Here is an 18,308-nt window from a genome sequence, read left to right on the forward strand (position 1 = left end):
CCCAGGAGTGGGATTGCTGGGTCATATGGTATTAATAGTTTTATTTTCAGTTTTTTGGGGGTACCTCCTGAGAGACTGTCCCTCAATCAGTCACTCCATACTGTTTTCCATAGTGACTGCACCAACCTACATTCCCACCAACAGTGTGGGAGGGCTCCCTTTTCTCTGCACCCTCTCCACCATTTGTAGTTTGTAGTATGTCTACATTTCTTGTGAATTGTTGGCTCTTTGATTCATAAGAGCTCTTTGTATATTAAAGAAGTTAGTTCTTTGGCATATATTTGGCTAATATACTTTTTTCCCAGTGCGATATTTGTATCTTGACTTTCTGGTATTTCTAGTTTTAAAAGTCTTTATGTAGTTTTAAAAATAACATTTGAATTTTATGTTGAAGATTGCCAAAAAATAGAATAAAAAGTAAGCAATTTTCTCTTTACACTTCTCAGTTCCTTTTTTAAATTAAAAATTTTTTGAGCCACCTAGAATTAATTTTGGTTTGGGAAATGCATTCAGCTTTCTTTGTTTCTGTGGCATCTCGTCGCGTTGCTAACATCATTCACTGAATAGCACATCCTTCCCCTTCCCCCTGCCATTTGAAATGCAACTGTATCTTATGACAACCCTTCATATTTACTTGGATCTATTTCTGATCTCTCCATTTTCTTTTACTGATCTGTTTGGTATTATGCCAGTAGTGTCTTGCCATACAAAATCTACAGACTTTGATATGTCTTAATATCTGGTAGGTCTATTTCTCTATCTTTAATTTTTTTCAGATTTTCACTGTTTGTTCACTCATGTTTAAACTCTCCTAGCTGAATCCTTACCACCGCCCCCCCACCCCCAACACAGTTGTTATTTGCTGTTAGTCGGATTGCCCTGAGTTTGTAGATTAAGTCAGGGAAAATGTGTATCTTAATATCACTGAAGCTTTTTCAAGAATGAACTGCATTTTCTCTTTAAGATTCTGTTTAGCCACGGGGTGGACATCTACGAAAACATGGATGAGCATATATAGTAAGTGGCTCATTTAGATTGCATGAAATGGTTGTTCGCTGTTGCTCATTAACAACGTATGGTTCGGTGCACTGTGCAGAGCTGCAACGAATACGGTACATAAGACCGCACTGCCCTGGATCCCAACACATGCATCTGTAATCAGATGATCTGTGTCTCTGATTTCTCACTGAATAAAACCACATCTTTGGCGTATCCCAGAAGTCATCAAAATGTCTCTATCCATTAAAAAATATTACTATTATCCCTGTTTCCAGACTTTACAGCCACTTAGTATATTGTACTTAGATAAAATGCTGGGCTGCAGGGGAGGGCCAGTCCTGGGGCATGGTCCTGCTGAGAGGACAAGTTGTACCCACCCCGGCAGTGGCTCTTTAAGAAAGTCACCCAGGAGGCAGACTGCTTTTTCCAGTTCCCCTTCCCTGCCTCCTTTTTTCTTTCCGTTTAACCTGATTTTAAACGTCTGTCTCTGTCCTGCTTTCTCCTATTGATGGGTCTAACCTAATTGTTTAATCACATTAGTCATGAACAACAGGTAATGTATTTCTGAACTTGACCCACAATGCCAATAATGTACTGCCTCAGCCACTATTGGCTCTAATTTGGCTCTCTGTGCTGAAAAGTGTCTCAAACTAAGGTGCCCACCCCGTGGTCAGGGCCTTGCTGAGTCTAATGGATAGAATTTGATCCTGGCCCAGCTGGTCCCAATCTCAGTGGAGGCTACTGTAACCCTCAGTGTTCTATTTGTGACCACATGGACTGTAGCCCACCAGGCTCCTCTGTCCATGTGATTTCCCAGGCAAGAATACTGCAGTGGGTTGCCATTTCCTTCTCCAGGGAACTTCCCAGCCCAGGGATGGAACCCGAGTCTCCTGCATTGCAGGCAGATTCTTGATCACCTGAGCCACCAGGAAAGCCCTGTTATGTGACCCATTATTGCTTTATTTTTCCAATTAATATCTGACAAGTTCAAGTTCAATAGATTCGGAGTATAAAACACCAGAAGTGCAATAACTTACAAACAGTGACATACTACACTTGGTTACTGGAGCAGAACGAGGTGGGGACCTATACCGCATGTTGGCGGGGAGGGTGTGTGTTGGGCCTGGGGAGCCCTGAGAGCCTTCACAGCAGTTCTCTTTGCTGGCCTCCTTGCTCTCAGCCACAGAGCGTGGCAATGTTGTTTGGAGGATTGATACAAACCAGCAGACAGGAATCTGATTGGAAATCAGTTTTGTCCCCCTTGAACTGTGACTGCAGCTGAAGTCCATCAAGACCCTGAGGGTGTCCCTGGCTGGAAAGACTAAGGAGAGCCTGAGCTGACCTGAGGAAATCTGGTTATGTGCAATTTAGGTCTGAGTAATACAAGCTCTTCTACTTCTCATTTTTTCCGTGTTCCTTCTAGCCCTAAGCAAAGAAATGTTTCCATCCTCATGTCAGGCCAAGAGATGACAGCACTGGGCAGGTCCCCATTAAAGCCATGAACTGATGCTCTGAACCCTGAGCCCAGGAGGGAGGCCACCCCTAACTTGTGCTTGTCAGGGCCTGTTTGTGGTCCAGGCACTGAAGGCCAGCTTGCTTGGGAGCTGAGGGACTCAGAGTCGGAAGGCGGGTGCCAAGCTCATCTGGCCCCGGAGTAGTCTGAAGGCACCCCGAGGAAGCTTTGTCCTTAGGCTTTGCAGCCAGACAACCTCAATTCTAGTCCCAACCCAGCCAATCAGAAGCTGTGTGACCTTGGGCTGGTTATTTTACCTCTCTGGGCTTCAGTTTCCACCTCTGTAAAATAAGGATTAAAAAAACACCTATTTGGCAAGACTACTTGAAGATTGCATCCAGGTCATCGTAGACCCTCAGTGAGCAGATAGTATCAGATTAGAAGAGGCCTAATCTTTCCTCATACTCTGCAGCAGTGGTGGCTGGGAGGGTCAGCCAGAGTTCTGGTACCCCTTACAGACCCAGGAATGCTCTACTCAACTTGGGTAAGCTGATAAGCAGGTGGAAACTGAGCTTTCACACCACACATTGCTAGCATGGACCACCCTTAGAATCCCTCCATCCCTAGATGGCCTCTGGGCTGAGCAGAGAGTGGGAAATGAGACCCAGAGAGCTTGATTGCGACTGGCATATTCCTGGATCTGAGCAGAGGTGGTCTGGAACAGTGGACCTGGTGCCCTGTCCCATCCTTGAATGGAGGACCCTAATTCAGAATGGGTAATGTGCCCCCACTCCCTTTCTTGGTGAGACCACTGATGTCATAAAGCTCTGCAGTTATCAGCACCCTGGAGAAGTCAGGCCATGGTGGGAAATCTAACTGGAAGTTCAAAGTGACCTTCCCAGGCAGCCCCTACCTTGGGCTCCTTGGTATGTAATTGAACTAGAACCTCCCAGGCCTGGAAACATAAGTGTTACAAGGTGGCATTTCTAGAGTAACCTTGGAGGCTCTAGCTGACCTGCATTTGGCTTTGCTGATGGTGAAACTCTGGGTCAGTACAAATAGAGGCCAGAAAACCAGACTCACAGTGCTGCTCCTGGGAGGAGGTCAGGGGAGATGGCTTAGGTCCCTCCAGACTCTTGGTCCTGTAATTTCAGTAGCTTGTGACTAGTAGTCGCTCACCTCCCTGCATTTGCTGGAAGCAGCAGCTCAGCCTTGGTGGCACATTGGAACATCTGGAGAGCCTTAAGAACCCCTGATGCTTGCCACTCACCTCCAGAGATTTTGATGTAGTTAGTCTTTGGTAGGACCTAGATGTTAGGATGTTAAAAATCTTCCCAGATGATTCTAATGTTCAGCCAGGGTTGAGAGCCACTGCTAAAAAGGCAGGCAAGCTAATGATAATTAATATATAATTTATATGCCAGTTACTGTGCTAAACCCATCATCTACATTATCTTCTTGAATCCTCACCATAATCCCCATTTTCCAGATTAAGAAGCACGCTCAGAAAGGCTAGGTGACTTTCCAAGGCCAGAGAGCAGTAAGCACTTGGCATTCAATCCCAGGGCCATCAGATTTCGAAGCCCAGGCTGGTAATCCTATAATAAATGACTACTTTTGAAAAGGACATCCTAGGTAGCCCTAGTGGTAAAGAACTCGCCTGCGAATACTAGAGATGTAAGAGACACAGGATCGATCCCTGGGTCAGGAAGATCCTCTGGATAAGGAAATGGCAACCCACTCCAGTATTCTTGCCTGGAGAATCCCACGGACAGAGGAGCCTGGTGGGCTACAGTCCTCAGGGTCACACAGAGTTGGACACGACTTGGTATACATGCAATTTGAAAGGGAAGATGGGGACATGTCTGGGGCAGGCGCTCAGTAACCCAGGCAAGCTTCCCCTGTGCCCAAGCTGAGATTGCCAGCCTGGTGCCGCCCTCAGCATCCTGTCTGGTTGAGCAGGAGCACTGGCAGGAGCACTGGCAGTCCAAGCGGAGTTGGCTGCTTCCCCAGAACCCAGCAGCATGCGGAGACACTCAGGGGGCCCGCCTTTTCATTTGGGAGAGGTGGAACGCAAGACCGTGTTCTCAGAGATGGTGACTCATGCACTGTTTCCCAGCTCTCCTAATGAATGGCAGTCTTTTAATGTGAGACACAGCATCAGATGAGATTTTTGTTCCCAGGGCAGTCGGGAGTGGTTGGGAATTATATTTTGTTCACCAGGTGTTTGGAGTTTAAAGCAGCCTCAGGAAAAAAAAAAAAAAAGTCAAGAGTCATCCATTAAAAAGGACCAGAGTCTTTTTATTTGCAGTTCCAGTCAATTTAGTGAAAGGCAAACCCAGCAGGTACCTGTTTTACTGGTCGTAAAAGGAAATTCGGCAGCAGTTATTCAAAAGGAGTTAGAGTTGTTTAAATCTAAAATTTAGGGATATGTGTATGTTTTAAAAGAAAATTTACAAGGCTTGGAGGTTTGGGTTGAACTGTTTTTGATGAAAATGACATGGAAAATATTTTCCTTTCTTATTTTAAAACTTCCCCTCGGCTGTTTGTTTCCTAAATTTAGCAGTCAAGAAGAAATAAGCAAATCTAGGTGGAAAAAAAGAACAAACTGATGCAAGTCAGGCAGGTTTTCAAAGTTTAATTGAAGTAAGGGACTGAAAATAAAAGTCTCCAAAAAATGAGAAATAATTCTCCCCAGTTTATAGAGCAGAGTCATTCTTTCAGCTTAAACAATTTCAAGATATGATTGACCTTATCAGACATGGAAGTGCTGGATTTGCCACTTCCTGAAAACATAGACTAGAGGGGAGGCTGTTTCTTAAACAACACCAAGAACTCTCAGGAGGAGGCTGGAGGGCTGTGGGAGGCTCATCAGGCTGTTACTCACTAATCTCTTCAACAGTGGAGCTTACAGTGGCAGCTGGAGGGCCTCTTAAGTCACGGTCCAGATGGGGACTCCCCCCAACCCCCACCCTTCCTGAAGTCTGACACAGCCCTGCCTCCTCGACAAGGCTACTAATGCCTCACCCCGCTCTGGGCTCAAGTCCCTGGGCCAGATTGCAGAGACTAGCTTGAAAATCTTGAAATGGATGGCTTTCACCCAAACCGCGTCATTGCTACTGGTGGCCCATTTGTTGGTTTTTGTTTTTGAGTTTTGTTTCTTACTTTTGGAGAGTGGTTTTCTTTTCACTGGAAGGACCAAAGGACTGATATCTCTGAAGGTTTGTTTTTGAGCGAATAGCCAACTCAAACTGGTTCAAAAGAAAAAAAAAATGTAGGTAGGTAGACAGATATAGAAAGATTAAAAAAAAAAAACAAAACTGAATTTGGATCAGAAATAATTGGCTTCAGGGACCCCAAAGAATATCATTGGAGCTCTTTCTTTCCATGTCTTGGGTCTGATTAATTGTTCTTGGTTTCATTCTCCAGATAAGATTTCTGTGGGCAGGAAGACTCCCACTTCCCAGGCTTAGCAGTGCTAACAAAAAGACGTCATAGAAAAGTCTCAGGGTGGATTTTTATTATTGTTGTTATTCAGTTGCTAAGTCATGTCCAAATCTTTGCAACCCTATGGGCTTCAGCATGCCAGTCTTCCCTGTCCTGCATTATCTTCCGGAGTTTGCTCAAACTCAAGTCCATCGAGTCAGTGATGCCATCCAACCATCTCATGCTCTACCGCCCCTTTCTCCTCCTGCCTTCAATCTTCCCCAGCATCAGAGTTTTTTCCAATAAGTTGGCTTTTTGCATATGTGGCCAAAGTATTGTAGTTTAAGCTTCAACATCAGTCCTTCCAATGAGTATTCAGGGTTGATTTCCTTTAGAATTGACTGGTTTGATCTTCTTGCAATCCAAGGAACTCTCAAGAGTCTTCTCTAGCACCACAGTTCGAAAGCATCAATTCTTCAGCACTCAGTCTCAATTCTTATCAGCCCAGATTAAGTCAAATGACGGTTCTGAACCAGTCCCCTGTGTCTGGGAGTGCAGTGACAAGGTCAGCTTAGCCTGGGTCTTGTGCCCACCTCATGGTGGTGACTGAGGTATTGGTCAGGTGGGAGGGAAGTGATTAGCAGCCCTGCCAGAAGCATGTGAGTAAGGAGATCCCTAAAATGGGCAAAAACTACCCTGCCACCGTCTTGGTCGATTACAGTTCCAAGTGTTGTGTTAGCTGAGTGTGGGGAGTGTGGTGTGGGGGCAGGAGATGCTTGTGGTCATGACAGCTCATCACTCCATCACTCACATACTCATTAGCCATTGTCTTCGAGTCCCATTGGGTACTGTTCTGGGCTTCAGGATCCAGCATTAGATGAAACAGACAATCCCTGCCCTGGTGAAGGTTTTATTTTTGTGGGAAGAAGCAGTCAACAATATAACATTGATAAGCAAAATGCACATAGAATATCCGATGGTGCTAAGCACTGTAAGGAGAAACAGCAGGTGGAAGGATGGAAGGCAAGTGTGGGGCTGGGGTTTTACAGATGGTGGTTGGGGAAGGCTCACCAAGGAGGTGAGGTTTGAGCAGAGCCCTGCAGGGGGTGCAGGTGCAAACTATGCAGACATCTGGGAGAAGAGCCTTCTGGAAAGAAGGCAGAATGAACAAAGGGGCGGAGGGGAAGGGTACTGGCAGACTCAGGGAACATTAGGAGGCCAGTGTGACTGGAGCAGAGCCAGAGAGGGGCAACAGTAGAAGCTGAGGCCAACAAGGGGACAGGGCATTGGCTCCCGGAGTCTCCTGGGCCACTGTGAGCTCTGGGGCCCGTCCTCAGGGAGGGCAAAAGCCACTGGGGGCCATGTGCTATGTCAGAGGTTCACTGTGGTTTTCTCATCAGATGATTTTAAGTAAGGTGAGAGCAGGGACACTGTCTAGGTATCCATTCACCCATTCATTCATTTATTCACTCACTCATTCATCCTTTTATTCAGTAAACATCTGCTTAATACCTACTATGTGCCAGGTGCTAGGAGCCCACAACTTAGTGCAAAAGAAAGAGACATAAAGCAAGATGTCAGTGGCTTGTGGTATAAGAATTCCACAGACAGCCCCTGTGCCCTCATCCACCTCCTGTTGCTCCTGCTGGCTCTGAGTCCAGCATCTCGGGTCCCTGAAGCTGATTGAGATATAGCTCCTTATGGTCCCGCAGCCTAGAGCCAAAGGATGCTTTACTCCTCGCCAGTGTGCTTTGTAGGCAGTGTGGCTGGGAGAACAGAAGACCACAGCTCACCAGAGCCTGGTTCCTGTGCCATCACAGGACTCTTGCCCCAGCCGAGGTAGGGTGGATGAGGTCCCATGGCCAGTTCCCCAGCCACTGGTGATCTAAGTTTGAGGATGGAGGCTTCTTCATGATCCTGCATGGCCATGCCCTGTGTGGGATGGGAGAGGAGAAGCAGGCAATCTAGATCCCTAGATTTCTCTTCTGGGAGCTGTCCTTTTGATTTCCATCCTCCCAGCTTCTTGCACAGTGTTAACACAAACGAGACTCTCAGTGAATAACCTGTTGCTTCAACACTAGTGGGATGTGCATCAACAGCTGCCTGTGGGACCCAGGGCTGGGGGCTGCATCAGACTGTGGAGCCGGGAATGGGAGGGCACCAAGGGTGACCCCTGGACTTATCACCTGGAGGACCCAGAGGGTGGGACTGCCCATGTCCGCCTCAGGAAGCACAGCAGAAGCAGCTGCTCTGGGGACTGATGAAGAATTCATTTTGAGGCATGGAGTTAGAGGTGGTCATGGCCCGGAAGTCTCAGGATCAAAGGCCAGGGCCAGAGGGAGAGGAGAGTTCAAGAGCTGGAGGGAAGTGAGCCATGGGGGGTGTGTGTGTACTGCTTAGGTGCCCAGGAGAAGAGCTCCGGGTGGTGACTGGGCTGAGGCCAGGGAGGGGCTGGGTGCAGAGTTCCATCTTACCCTTCCTCAGTCTCCCCTCCACTCAGCTGATTCAGGGCCACTGTTTCAGCTCCAGACCCCGTGGATGCTGGGTCAATGGGAAAGCAGAGCTGAGACCTCTGGAGGGAGCAGGCCTGTGTTTCCTTGGCGCCCTTCTTCACAAAGGTGTGTCACGGGTGAAGGGTCTAACCTCGGAGGAGGGTAGGACCATCAGAAGTGATGGTCTGAGGAAGGGAACAGTTGATGCATCTTTGAAGATGTGTAGCTCAGTTTTAGAGAAGGAAATGGCAACCCGCTCCAGTATTCTTGCCTAGAGAATCCTGTGGACAGAGGAGCCTGGTGGGCTGCTGTCTATGGGGTCACACAGAGTCAGACACGACTGAAGCAACTTAGCATGCATGCGTGCATTGGAGAAGGAAATGGCGACCACCTCCAGTATTCTTGCCTGGAGAGTCCCAGGGACAGAGGAGCCTGGTGGGCTGCCGTCTGTGGGGTCACAATGAGTCAGACACGACTGAATCGACTTAGCAGCACCAGCAGCAGCTCAGTTTTGAGGCCCCGAGAGGAACTTCCTTAGAGATGTTCTTCTACAACGTTCTCTGAGGCCCCAAGGAAGCTTTGAATGAGGCGAGGAAGACAGCAGAGGACAGTGTCAGAAGCAATCCTTCTTCTTTCTGGCGCAAAGAAGTGCTCAGTGGAGCTTTTCTGAATAAATGGATGGATGGATGAAGGAGTGTGTGGATTCAAGCATCCATAAAATGAATGAATGATCAGGTGATGTTTGGAACTTCTAGAAGTGTGTCCCAGTGCCTGGTAGATGGGTGGCTTTCGATCAATATTTTTGGGGTGATGGGTGAGTGTGGGATGAGGGCTTGGGGGTTTCCTGAGCCCACAGGGTGGCCATAAGTCCTAAATAAATAAGCATGGGATGGTTATTTCTCTCACTTGACTTGCAGGATAATTTGGTAACATACTCTCCCTATGGGAGCTTCTGCAATTTTTTTTTTCTTATTTTAGCTCCTCCACCATCAACTGGAGGCTGATTTCCATTTCCCTGACCCCTAGGCTGAGAAGAAGTGGGGGGCATAATTACCACCCGTTCTTTCCCCGGGTGGGAAGGACACAAAAGAACCCTCATTCTCACTTTCACAGTTGACAGCTTGGGTCCTTCTAGCAATTCAAGGTTCAAGCCAGAACCTTCTCCCTTTCTCTCTCCTTCCCTCTTCCTCCTCCCTTGCCTCCTTCTCTCTTTCCTGAAATGGATTTTGAGTCCATGAGGACTCCACCCCATCTGCCCAGCCCCTGGCATGGCACCAAATCAGAACGCCACAGCGCGGCTGCCACAGCCGTCGTCACCATCTGAAGCATGTGTGTGGCATGAGGCTGGGCCCAGTGGACCCGAGGAAATCTCCCTCACTGGCTCTGACCTCAGGGAGCTCAGGACTGGCTCCTAGGAGGTGGGAACACTACAGAGAGGCAGCCCTAAAAGAAGCAGGCACTCCCTGGAGCTCTAGGTTCTCAGGGGAACGTGGAGGCCCTGGGCTGCTGGTGGAAGCCCCCCAGCATCACCTAACACATTGGTCTCCTCTCTGCAGGCCAAGCTGCCTTCCTGGGACCATCCCTCTAGACACTAGGCCTGTGGCGGGATTCTCATGCAGGGGTTCTATCTCTGGACAGCTCTCACCCACCTTCCTGCTGCCCCTGCGGGCCCACAGCTCCTGCCTGGTGGAGTCGAGATGGACTCACAGTTGTGATATTTCCGGGCACTCTAGGGACCATCCGGCAGCAGTGTGGCTCAAATAATGAGATGTCAGGATCCATCAACCCAACCATTCATCTCAGATGTGTCCTTCCCCAGTGTCTTTCATGGGGGGACTTTGGGAGCACAGAGCAGGGTGTGGCTAAGAGGAGGGGGGCTGGGCCACAGCAACCGCCATCCATCACTTCCCAGCACTTAGCACCCGGGACCCCAGAGGTCTGACGTGGGCCATTTCAACAGCAAGCACGAGTCCTGGAGAAGATGCTTCACCACCTATCCTCACAGGTGGTCCTCTGGGCAGAACCTTGTCCAAGCCCTGGGTGTTGCACTGATCAGGCACCTCCTACATGCCTAACCCCAGTGTCAAGCCCAAGTTCATACCTAGAAGACTGTCCATCTGACGGCTGCTTGGTGACCTCCAGCCTGGTTGGTGGTCCCCTCAGTGGTCCCCTTATCTTGGGGGATCTGGTGCCCTCCAAAGTGTCACCATCTCCACATTCAGCAAAGAGCGCTGGTCAAGAGTGTGGGCTTCCGAGTCAGAATGACCAGTTTTGACTCCAGAAACCTGAGACTTACTAGCTCTGACCTTGAGCTTTTTTATTAATAGGTTTTTTTTATTTTTATTTTTTAATATTGATTTACTTACTATTTTTGGTTGCACTGGGTCTCCACTGCTGCACATGGGCTTTCTCTAATTGCGGCAAGTGGAGGCTACGCTTCCTTGCAGGGCTGGGGCTTCTCATTTTAGTGGCTTCTCTTGTTGCAGCGTGGGCTCTAGGCGCCCGAGCTTCAGTTGCTGCAGCACGTGGACTCAGTAGTTGTGCTGCACAGGCTTAGTTGATGCACAGCATGTGGGATCCTCCTGGACCAGGGATCAAACCTGTGTCCCCTGCGTTGGCAGGCAAACTCTTTAACTACTGGACCACCAGGGAAGTCCAATGGGCTTTACTTTTTAAGAGCAGTTTTAGGTACACAACATTGAGTGGAAAGTGCAGAGAGTTCCCAGATACTCCCTGCCCCCACATGTGGGGGTACTGTCTCGAGCCTCAGTTTCCTCACCTGTACAATGGGAGAAATAATAATCCCCTGCTCAGGTACAAATGAGGTGATGCTTGGCTCCCGCCTTGTCATAAGTACTTAGCACGCAGTGGCTCCTTTGTCCTCTTGCCTGTGGCCCTTCTGATGCTGACCTTTGTCTCAGGTGACAGGAACACCCTCCAGAGGCTTTGATGAGAAGGCGTACCTGGCAGCCAAGCAGCTGAAGCCTGGAGAGGACCCCTACAGGCAGCACGCCTTCAACCAGCTGGAGAGCGACAAGCTGAGCCCTGACCGGCCCATCCGGGACACCCGCCATTACAGGTGTGGCCTCTGCTGTGCTGGTGGAGAAAGAAAGGTGGAGGGAAGCGCCGACCCCAGTTGGCTTTTCTTTGAGTCACATGGGTTTAAGAAATGAGGAGAATTTCCTCAGACTCAGTCCAGCTCCTGAGACATACAAACCCTTCCTATCTGTTGTTTTCCTGGCTCCTCTTAGTTTCATTGATCTCCTGAGGGTCTCCTGGCCAGGCCAGGCCACAGAGGCCCCTCAGTACCTCAGTCCAGAGTCCAAGCGAGAGTGACCGGCCAGGAGATCAGGGGGAGGTCTGCAGCAGGCGGGTGAGCCTGGAGTTCCTGGTGCCTGGCTGGTGGTGCCCGCGGGGCCGCCAGCCCTGCCTGCCCTGTGCAAACAGTAGGGTGCTGTGCACCACCCCACAGGCATCACTTTCCTTGCTCTCTGCCTGCCCCACTGCCTCCCGCCTTTCCTCAGCAACTCCCAGAAATGCCTCCCGGTCTTGCTCTTTGTTCTCCCGGCGTGGTAGATGGGAGAGGCCCTAGACCAGGACCTCAGGGCTTGGAGGCTCCCCTGACCCAAATCTGGGCACTGAGGGGTTGGCCTGCATCCCCTCTGCCCTTCCCCGCATCCTCCCTGACTCTGAACTTTCTCGGGTGTTCACCAGGAAACTTAAGGGCGGAATTCCTCTTGGGGCTACACACATTTTAAAACAAGACTCCTCAAATCCAGGCCAGTGGTGGTTGGTGGAAGGCCTCTCCTCTTGCCCCAGTGCTTCTGCCCAGCCTTCTCAGAAGCCTGAGATGGATCAGGGGGTGCATGCGTGTGTGTGTGTGTGTTTGCACACGTATATCTGTAGGGGCAGCAAAGAAGGTGTTGGCAGTGGTGGGCAGGGCCTCCCCTGGCGGACCCTGGGGTGTGGGGTGAGCCACGCTCTTCCCCTTCCAGGCCACAGCTCCTGTTGGACCCCAGACTGTCAGGCCAGGTCCTGATGCAGCCCTGAATCCAGGGAGCCCCCTTGAGGGAGGTCTTCCAACGATACCTAAACTATGAGAGACAGACCTACCAGCATCTCAGAGAAGACCCCACCAGCCCCAAACTCAGAGCACAGATGAGAGACAAAGCTGTTCAGAGGCTCCTGGTCCCTAGGAGCCATGAATTCCTATCATCACAGATACAAATCCCAGAGAAATGCAGGGTGGAGAGGGTTGAAGGGGGCGGGTGGGAGAAGGTCAAGTCCACTGTCCAGATGGGGTGTGGGCAGGTTGGCCACCTTCAGGTGGAGAATGGGCATCACTATCCACATTCCCTCCTTCCTGGGCGCTTAGGATTCAGAGATACAGAACGGGGGCCCTAGAGGTCAGTGCAGGGGGCTGACCCCTTCTTCCAGGGCTCCCCATCTCAGCAGACCAAGCCCCTTCCAGCCCCCAAATCCACAAGCCTCCGGGAGGAGAGGCGCTTGGAACGCCTGGCTTCCCGGGCAGAGATGAACTTCTCCACCCCTCCTCCTCCCCTATACCCCATCTCGAGGGGAATTATTTTAAGGCCTCTCACGACTTCTCCTGTGGGGGTCCCAGGCTAGTGGAACTCCTGCCTGTCTGACCCTGTCTGCTCTGCTGGACAGGAAATGGGCCTGGGAATTTGGCCGTAAGCCGCTGTCAGTGGAATGAATGCTGTAATGAAAAAATGGTCGTGGCTGGAATAGTCAGGGAGCAATTGTAATAAAGAAGATTGCTATGAAAACCAGCTCTGCGGCTGCCTTCCCGCCGGCCCCAGGAGCACGAGTAAATGCATTCACAGAAGCATTCTCAGAAATGACAGCGTTGGAGGCTGGCGGGGATGGATTGTTTTAATTCCCTTTCCAGAAGACAGGGGAGCCAGGGGGCCCAAAATGTGGTGTCTGGAGAAGGTGGGAGCACAGAGCTGCTGGGGGAGGGAGTGGGCTGGGGGGAACTGCCTTTGGTGTCTCCTCAGAGACTTCAGTTTACCCCTCAGGTGCCCCAGGGACCCTGGGAAGAGCGAGGGCACCCTACTTGCTGTTGCCAGCCTGGCTGTTCACACTGGCAGTGAGAGGGAGAGATTCACGGGAGGGCAGGATGCGGGCAGTTCCTCCCTAGATCCCACCAGATGTCAGGAGACAGGCAACAAGAAGGAAGAAGCTACAGAGACAAAGAAAGGCCATTTTCCCTCTTCTCCCTGCTGCCATTTTTTCTGTCTCGGCTGCTGCATCGGGCAGGGAGTTCTGTCGGTTGGTCCAGGTTGGTTCTGTCTGTGTGCCTACACACGTCAGAGCCTCCCTTAGCACGTCAGTGACCGTGGGGCTCCGAGTGATCCTAGGACTAGGGTGAAGAGCCCCTGGGCCTGGGAACTTCCCCCAGCCTGTGCTGTCCCTCCGGGGACTCCAGGCTGGACAGCCTGAGTAGGGTGGGCGTGGGTTTCGGGGGGCAGGGCCTGCGCCTGGCCTCAAGGGCAGCAGACTGGACAGAGAGAAGCCTCAAGCCCGGATGCCCCCAGGATGTCCCACAGATGCCCTGTGTGCTCTCTGCCCTCTCCTCAGTTGTCCATCCGTGTCCTACTCCTCGGACCTGCCGGCCACCAGCGTCATCATCACCTTCCACAACGAAGCCCGCTCTACGCTCCTGCGCACAGTGAAGAGGTGAGCCCTGCCTCATCCCTCGTCTCGGTGGTGCTGCTCCCCCAGGCCTCGGGGATCTGCTGGGCCCTGGCAAGGGACACTGAGATGGGCACTGTGGCCAGAAAGCATGAAGACTGGTGGGCACTTGGGAGGGGGTTTCTGCCCTTCTGAGAAGCTGGGGTTAGTGAATCAGGGTCAGGACCCAAGAAGTCCAGCTGTTAGTGAGATGCACAAACACAAGGTCAGGTCCCCAGGACACGGCAGAAACGCAGGGGCCAGGAGCCGATGGAGGCAAGGATGGAAGTGGGGCCTCACTTCCAGGTGGGTGGGTGCCAGCCCAGTGGGTACCTGAGAGCAATTCAGAGAGAGATACCCCTTCTGTCCTCCTAAGTTGGCCCTGTGGTCAAGTTTGACTTCTAATCACCTGTTTCTTTAATGAACATAGATAAGAATAGGATTCGGAATGGAGTACCCAGTGGTATTCCAAGGATTAAAGAGGCTTGGGCTTTCTTCACGGGGAGTGAAGGAAGAGGAGGGATGTTGGGAGGGAAAAGCTGGGGTGGGGGTGCTTTCTGAGAACACCCATCCTGACCCATCAGGTCAGAAGGAGCCTCACCAGCTTTCCAAAGCAGGCAACATCCAGGCCAGCAGGGATCTGGCCTTGTTGCCATTGTTAAGCCCAGGCAGCCAGAGCAGCTATGGGTCCTGCCTCAACTAAACTAGGACAGTCCCCACCCACCACCTGGGGTGAATTTCAAGTGCCCGAGGGTCCAGGCAGCAGGGTCGGCAGGTGCTTGGAGGAGCCTGAGGAACATCCTGCCCCTCAGTCACTGACCAGGGCAAGAAGGGTTTGCTAGCAGCTGCCTATGGCCAGTGTGCTGGCCCCCCGAGGTGGGGGGTGAGGGAGTTGATGGTAGGAAGAAGGAAGTAGAAGGTGGCCCCTAAATCTGGGCTCATCTGTCTTGGTCACTACTCCAGCGTCCTGAACCGAACTCCTGCCAGCCTGATCCAGGAGATCATTCTAGTGGATGACTTCAGTTCAGATCGTAAGTATCCATCTTCTTTTTTTGCACCACTTCACACCCCATTTCTCCAGAATGCTGAGGGAGGCACTCTTGAAATAGTCCTGGCCACCACAGGCTGATGTCTGTTCCTCACCGGGATCTTCAGTCTGTACTAAGTGCCTTTCCTGGCTCTGCTCCTTGGTGCCAAAGGAGTGGTGCTGCTTTGATGGGACACCAGTGGGATGACATTTAAAAAAATAAAACATCCACAGCATCCTTCATTATCACAGCTGCCGTGTGCAGAATATCGTCCCCACAAAATGGGCTTCCCAGGTGGTGCTGGTGGTAAAGAACCCACCTCCCAATGTAGGAGATGCAAGAGAAGTGGGTTTGATCCCTGGGTTGGGAAGATCCCCTGGAGGAGTGCATGGCAAACCATTCCAGTATTCTTGCCTGGAGAATCCCATGGACAGAGGAGCCTGGCGGACCGCGGTTCATAGAGATGCAAAGAGTCCGACATGAGTGAAGCAACTTAACACGCAATCTAGGTCAGAGGATGTTGGACTGGAGAGGTTGTTTGTACTCTGTGGCACCCCCTGAGGGGTTATGCCACAAGTACAGGCATTCCTCCGTCTGTCCTGGGAGTAGGGGATGGGGAGATGACCTGTCCCCCATGGAGACGATCATACCTCGCCTTCCCCAGCCCTTTCCCTGGGCCTGGTCAAAGTATATGTGGACTGATGTCCATATCTGAACAGTCTTGCTTCCTTCTCTTCACCCTCAGCCGAAGACTGTCTGCTGCTAACCAGGATCCCCAAGGTCAAGTGCCTACGCAATGACCGGCGGGAAGGTATGTCCTCGAAACCTGGGTGCTACTGTAGACCCATTTTGGTCTAGACTTCTGCTCCCTTTTGATGCCTTGTTATACCAACCAAATGAAGTCTTGCTGCATGCCTAGTGGCAAGACCAAGGTCTGCGGAAAGACCCTCCTGCTGTCTCGGAGCAGCCCTTATCACAGCATGACTGTAGGCAAGAAGCTCTACTTCTGGCACCTTAGTTATCTCTTCTGAGAAATGGGACTGATAATATACTCTTTCTGCCCTGCACAGTTATTGTAAGGATTAAATGCTTTGAGAAAAGCACAGGGCAATATAGAGCAGATATACTTGGAGCATCAACTATGGCATAGGATTGTGCATGACACTCTAGGGAACACAAAAGAAGTTTACACGTGGTCCCTGCCCTCGGAGAGCTTATTATGGATTCCAAGGCTGGTGTAAGTATGTAGGGGTAGGGAGCTAAAGGAGAAGGGAGTGATCTGGGAGGGAGCCTGGATTGGGTGAGGGTGTTGAGAGATGAATGGAGCGCAAGAGAGAGCATTCTAGGCCCAGAGACTCTGAGCAAAGGCATCAGTCAGGCCTGGGTACATGTAGTACTAACAGCCTCTTCCTGCCTTTCCTACCTTCTCATCTCTGCTCACATGCTCACACTCAGTCCTCATAACAGCCCTTCATCCTGTTTTACAGATAAAAGAACTAGGGTGTAAGAAGGTTCAGTAATTTACCTGGAGTGATGAACTGAGGAGCCAGGATTTCACCCCCAGCCAGGGGGCCCACACTCAGAGCCAGCCTCTTAACCTTCCTTTTCTTAGTCTCCCTCCCTGGGAGAATCAGACCTGGTCAGCACAGGGAATGAGTGGGGTGAGGACAGATGACGGAGGGGCTCGAAGCCAGAGAAAGGCATTTAGATTTGATAAAGCAGAGAGCTCTGACTCCAGCCGGTCTTAGTCTGGAAGACTGTCTGCAAGTCATACAGCATAGTGCAGCCAGAGGGGAGCGCCCTGAGGTTCCTCCATGTTGAAGGGGAAAGGGTTTTGGTTTCTAGTTCCCCTTAGGTACCAAACCACACTTTATTGCCACTTCTGTTCACTAAACTCTTGACTGTTCATCAGTGTGTCCCCAGAGCCCAGTGTCTGGCCTCTACATTGGGGAGGGGGGGCATTCAGAGGTTGATGGATGGGTGGATAAGAGAAAGGAAGAAAGAGGGAAGAAATCAGCAAATACGAAGAGAAGTTAAATCACAGTAACTCAGAGGAAACCTGAGCCCTAAGGGGCAGAGAGCCCTGAGCCTTTGAGGGGACGGCTGAGCAAACTGGCTGAGTCCCACCCAGCACCACCGTGTCCCTCCCACTTCAGGGCTGATCCGCTCCCGAGTTCGTGGGGCAGACGTGGCGGCAGCTGCCGTCCTCACTTTTCTGGACAGCCACTGCGAAGTGAACACGGAGTGGCTGCAGCCCATGCTGCAGCGGGTCAAGGAGGTAAGTCTGTCTATCCCTGGGGGAGCTCTGTCCCTCAGGACACGCCCACCATGTTCTTGGCATTGCGGGTGGGGAGGGTATGAACTGTCTCTGAGAGCTGGACAGGCAGAGTTAGAAACTACGTGATCTGCTCCCTCCTGAGGGACTTCATTTGTGGGTGAGCCATGGAACTCCTTCTGCGAATGGGTGGTGTTTTCCTCCTGGGTGAGTGACGAGGAGTGGAGGGTGGTGGGTCAGACTGGGAAACCTGTGAAGGAGGGAGGAGAGGACATTGTTCTCAAGCAGAGGGCCTTCCCATGCGCCCACTGTTCTTTAGAATGGGGAGGATTTGGACACATGGAACCAAGGATGAAGTGATTACAGCTCAACCATAAAAGACAGAGAACCCAATTTAAAAATGGGCAAAGGATTTGAATGGATGTTTCTTCAAGGAAGATAGACAAATGGTCAACAAGCACATGAAGAGATGCTCAACATTAAGTCATTAGGGAAATGCAAGTTAAAACCACCATGAGATACTACTTGATACCTCCTAGGAGAGCTCTTCAAAGGATGGACAGTACAACTGCTGGTGAGGATTTGGATAAATAGGAGCCTTTGTGCGTTGCTGGTGGGAATGTCAAATGGCAGCCACTTTGAAAAACAGACTGACGGTTCCTCAAAAGTTTAAATATAGAGTTACCATATGACCCAGCAATTCCTCTCTTAGATATATACTCAAGAGAAATGAAAACATACCCCATACACAAACTTGTATCCAAGTGTTCAGAGCAGTGTTATTCCAAAGAGGCAAAACATGAAACAAACTAATGTCTGTCAGCTCACGAATGGGTAAACAGAATGTGATACAGCCATACAATGGAATACTATTCAGCCATAAGAAAGGAATAAAGTACTGATGCGTGTTATAGTATGGATGAACTTTGAAAACCATG

General features: G+C 50.6%; 1 protein-coding gene across 1 annotated transcript in view; it reads left to right on the top strand.

Moving 5' to 3' along the window:
• GALNT16 (polypeptide N-acetylgalactosaminyltransferase 16) overlaps positions 1–18,308 on the top strand; it is a 102,860-nt gene that overhangs the window by 59,698 nt on the left and 24,854 nt on the right. Inside the window, exons 3-7 of the mRNA XM_061429239.1 lie at positions 11,292–11,449; positions 13,975–14,073; positions 15,031–15,098; positions 15,841–15,906; positions 17,252–17,373. Coding sequence (XP_061285223.1) covers positions 11,292–11,449; positions 13,975–14,073; positions 15,031–15,098; positions 15,841–15,906; positions 17,252–17,373 — 513 coding nt within the window. The remainder of the gene's footprint in view (positions 1–11,291; positions 11,450–13,974; positions 14,074–15,030; positions 15,099–15,840; positions 15,907–17,251; positions 17,374–18,308) is intronic.

The sequence above is a fragment of the Bos javanicus genome, chromosome 10 (assembly GCF_032452875.1).
Source record: "Bos javanicus breed banteng chromosome 10, ARS-OSU_banteng_1.0, whole genome shotgun sequence".
In the NCBI taxonomy this organism is placed as follows: Eukaryota; Metazoa; Chordata; class Mammalia; order Artiodactyla; family Bovidae; genus Bos; species Bos javanicus.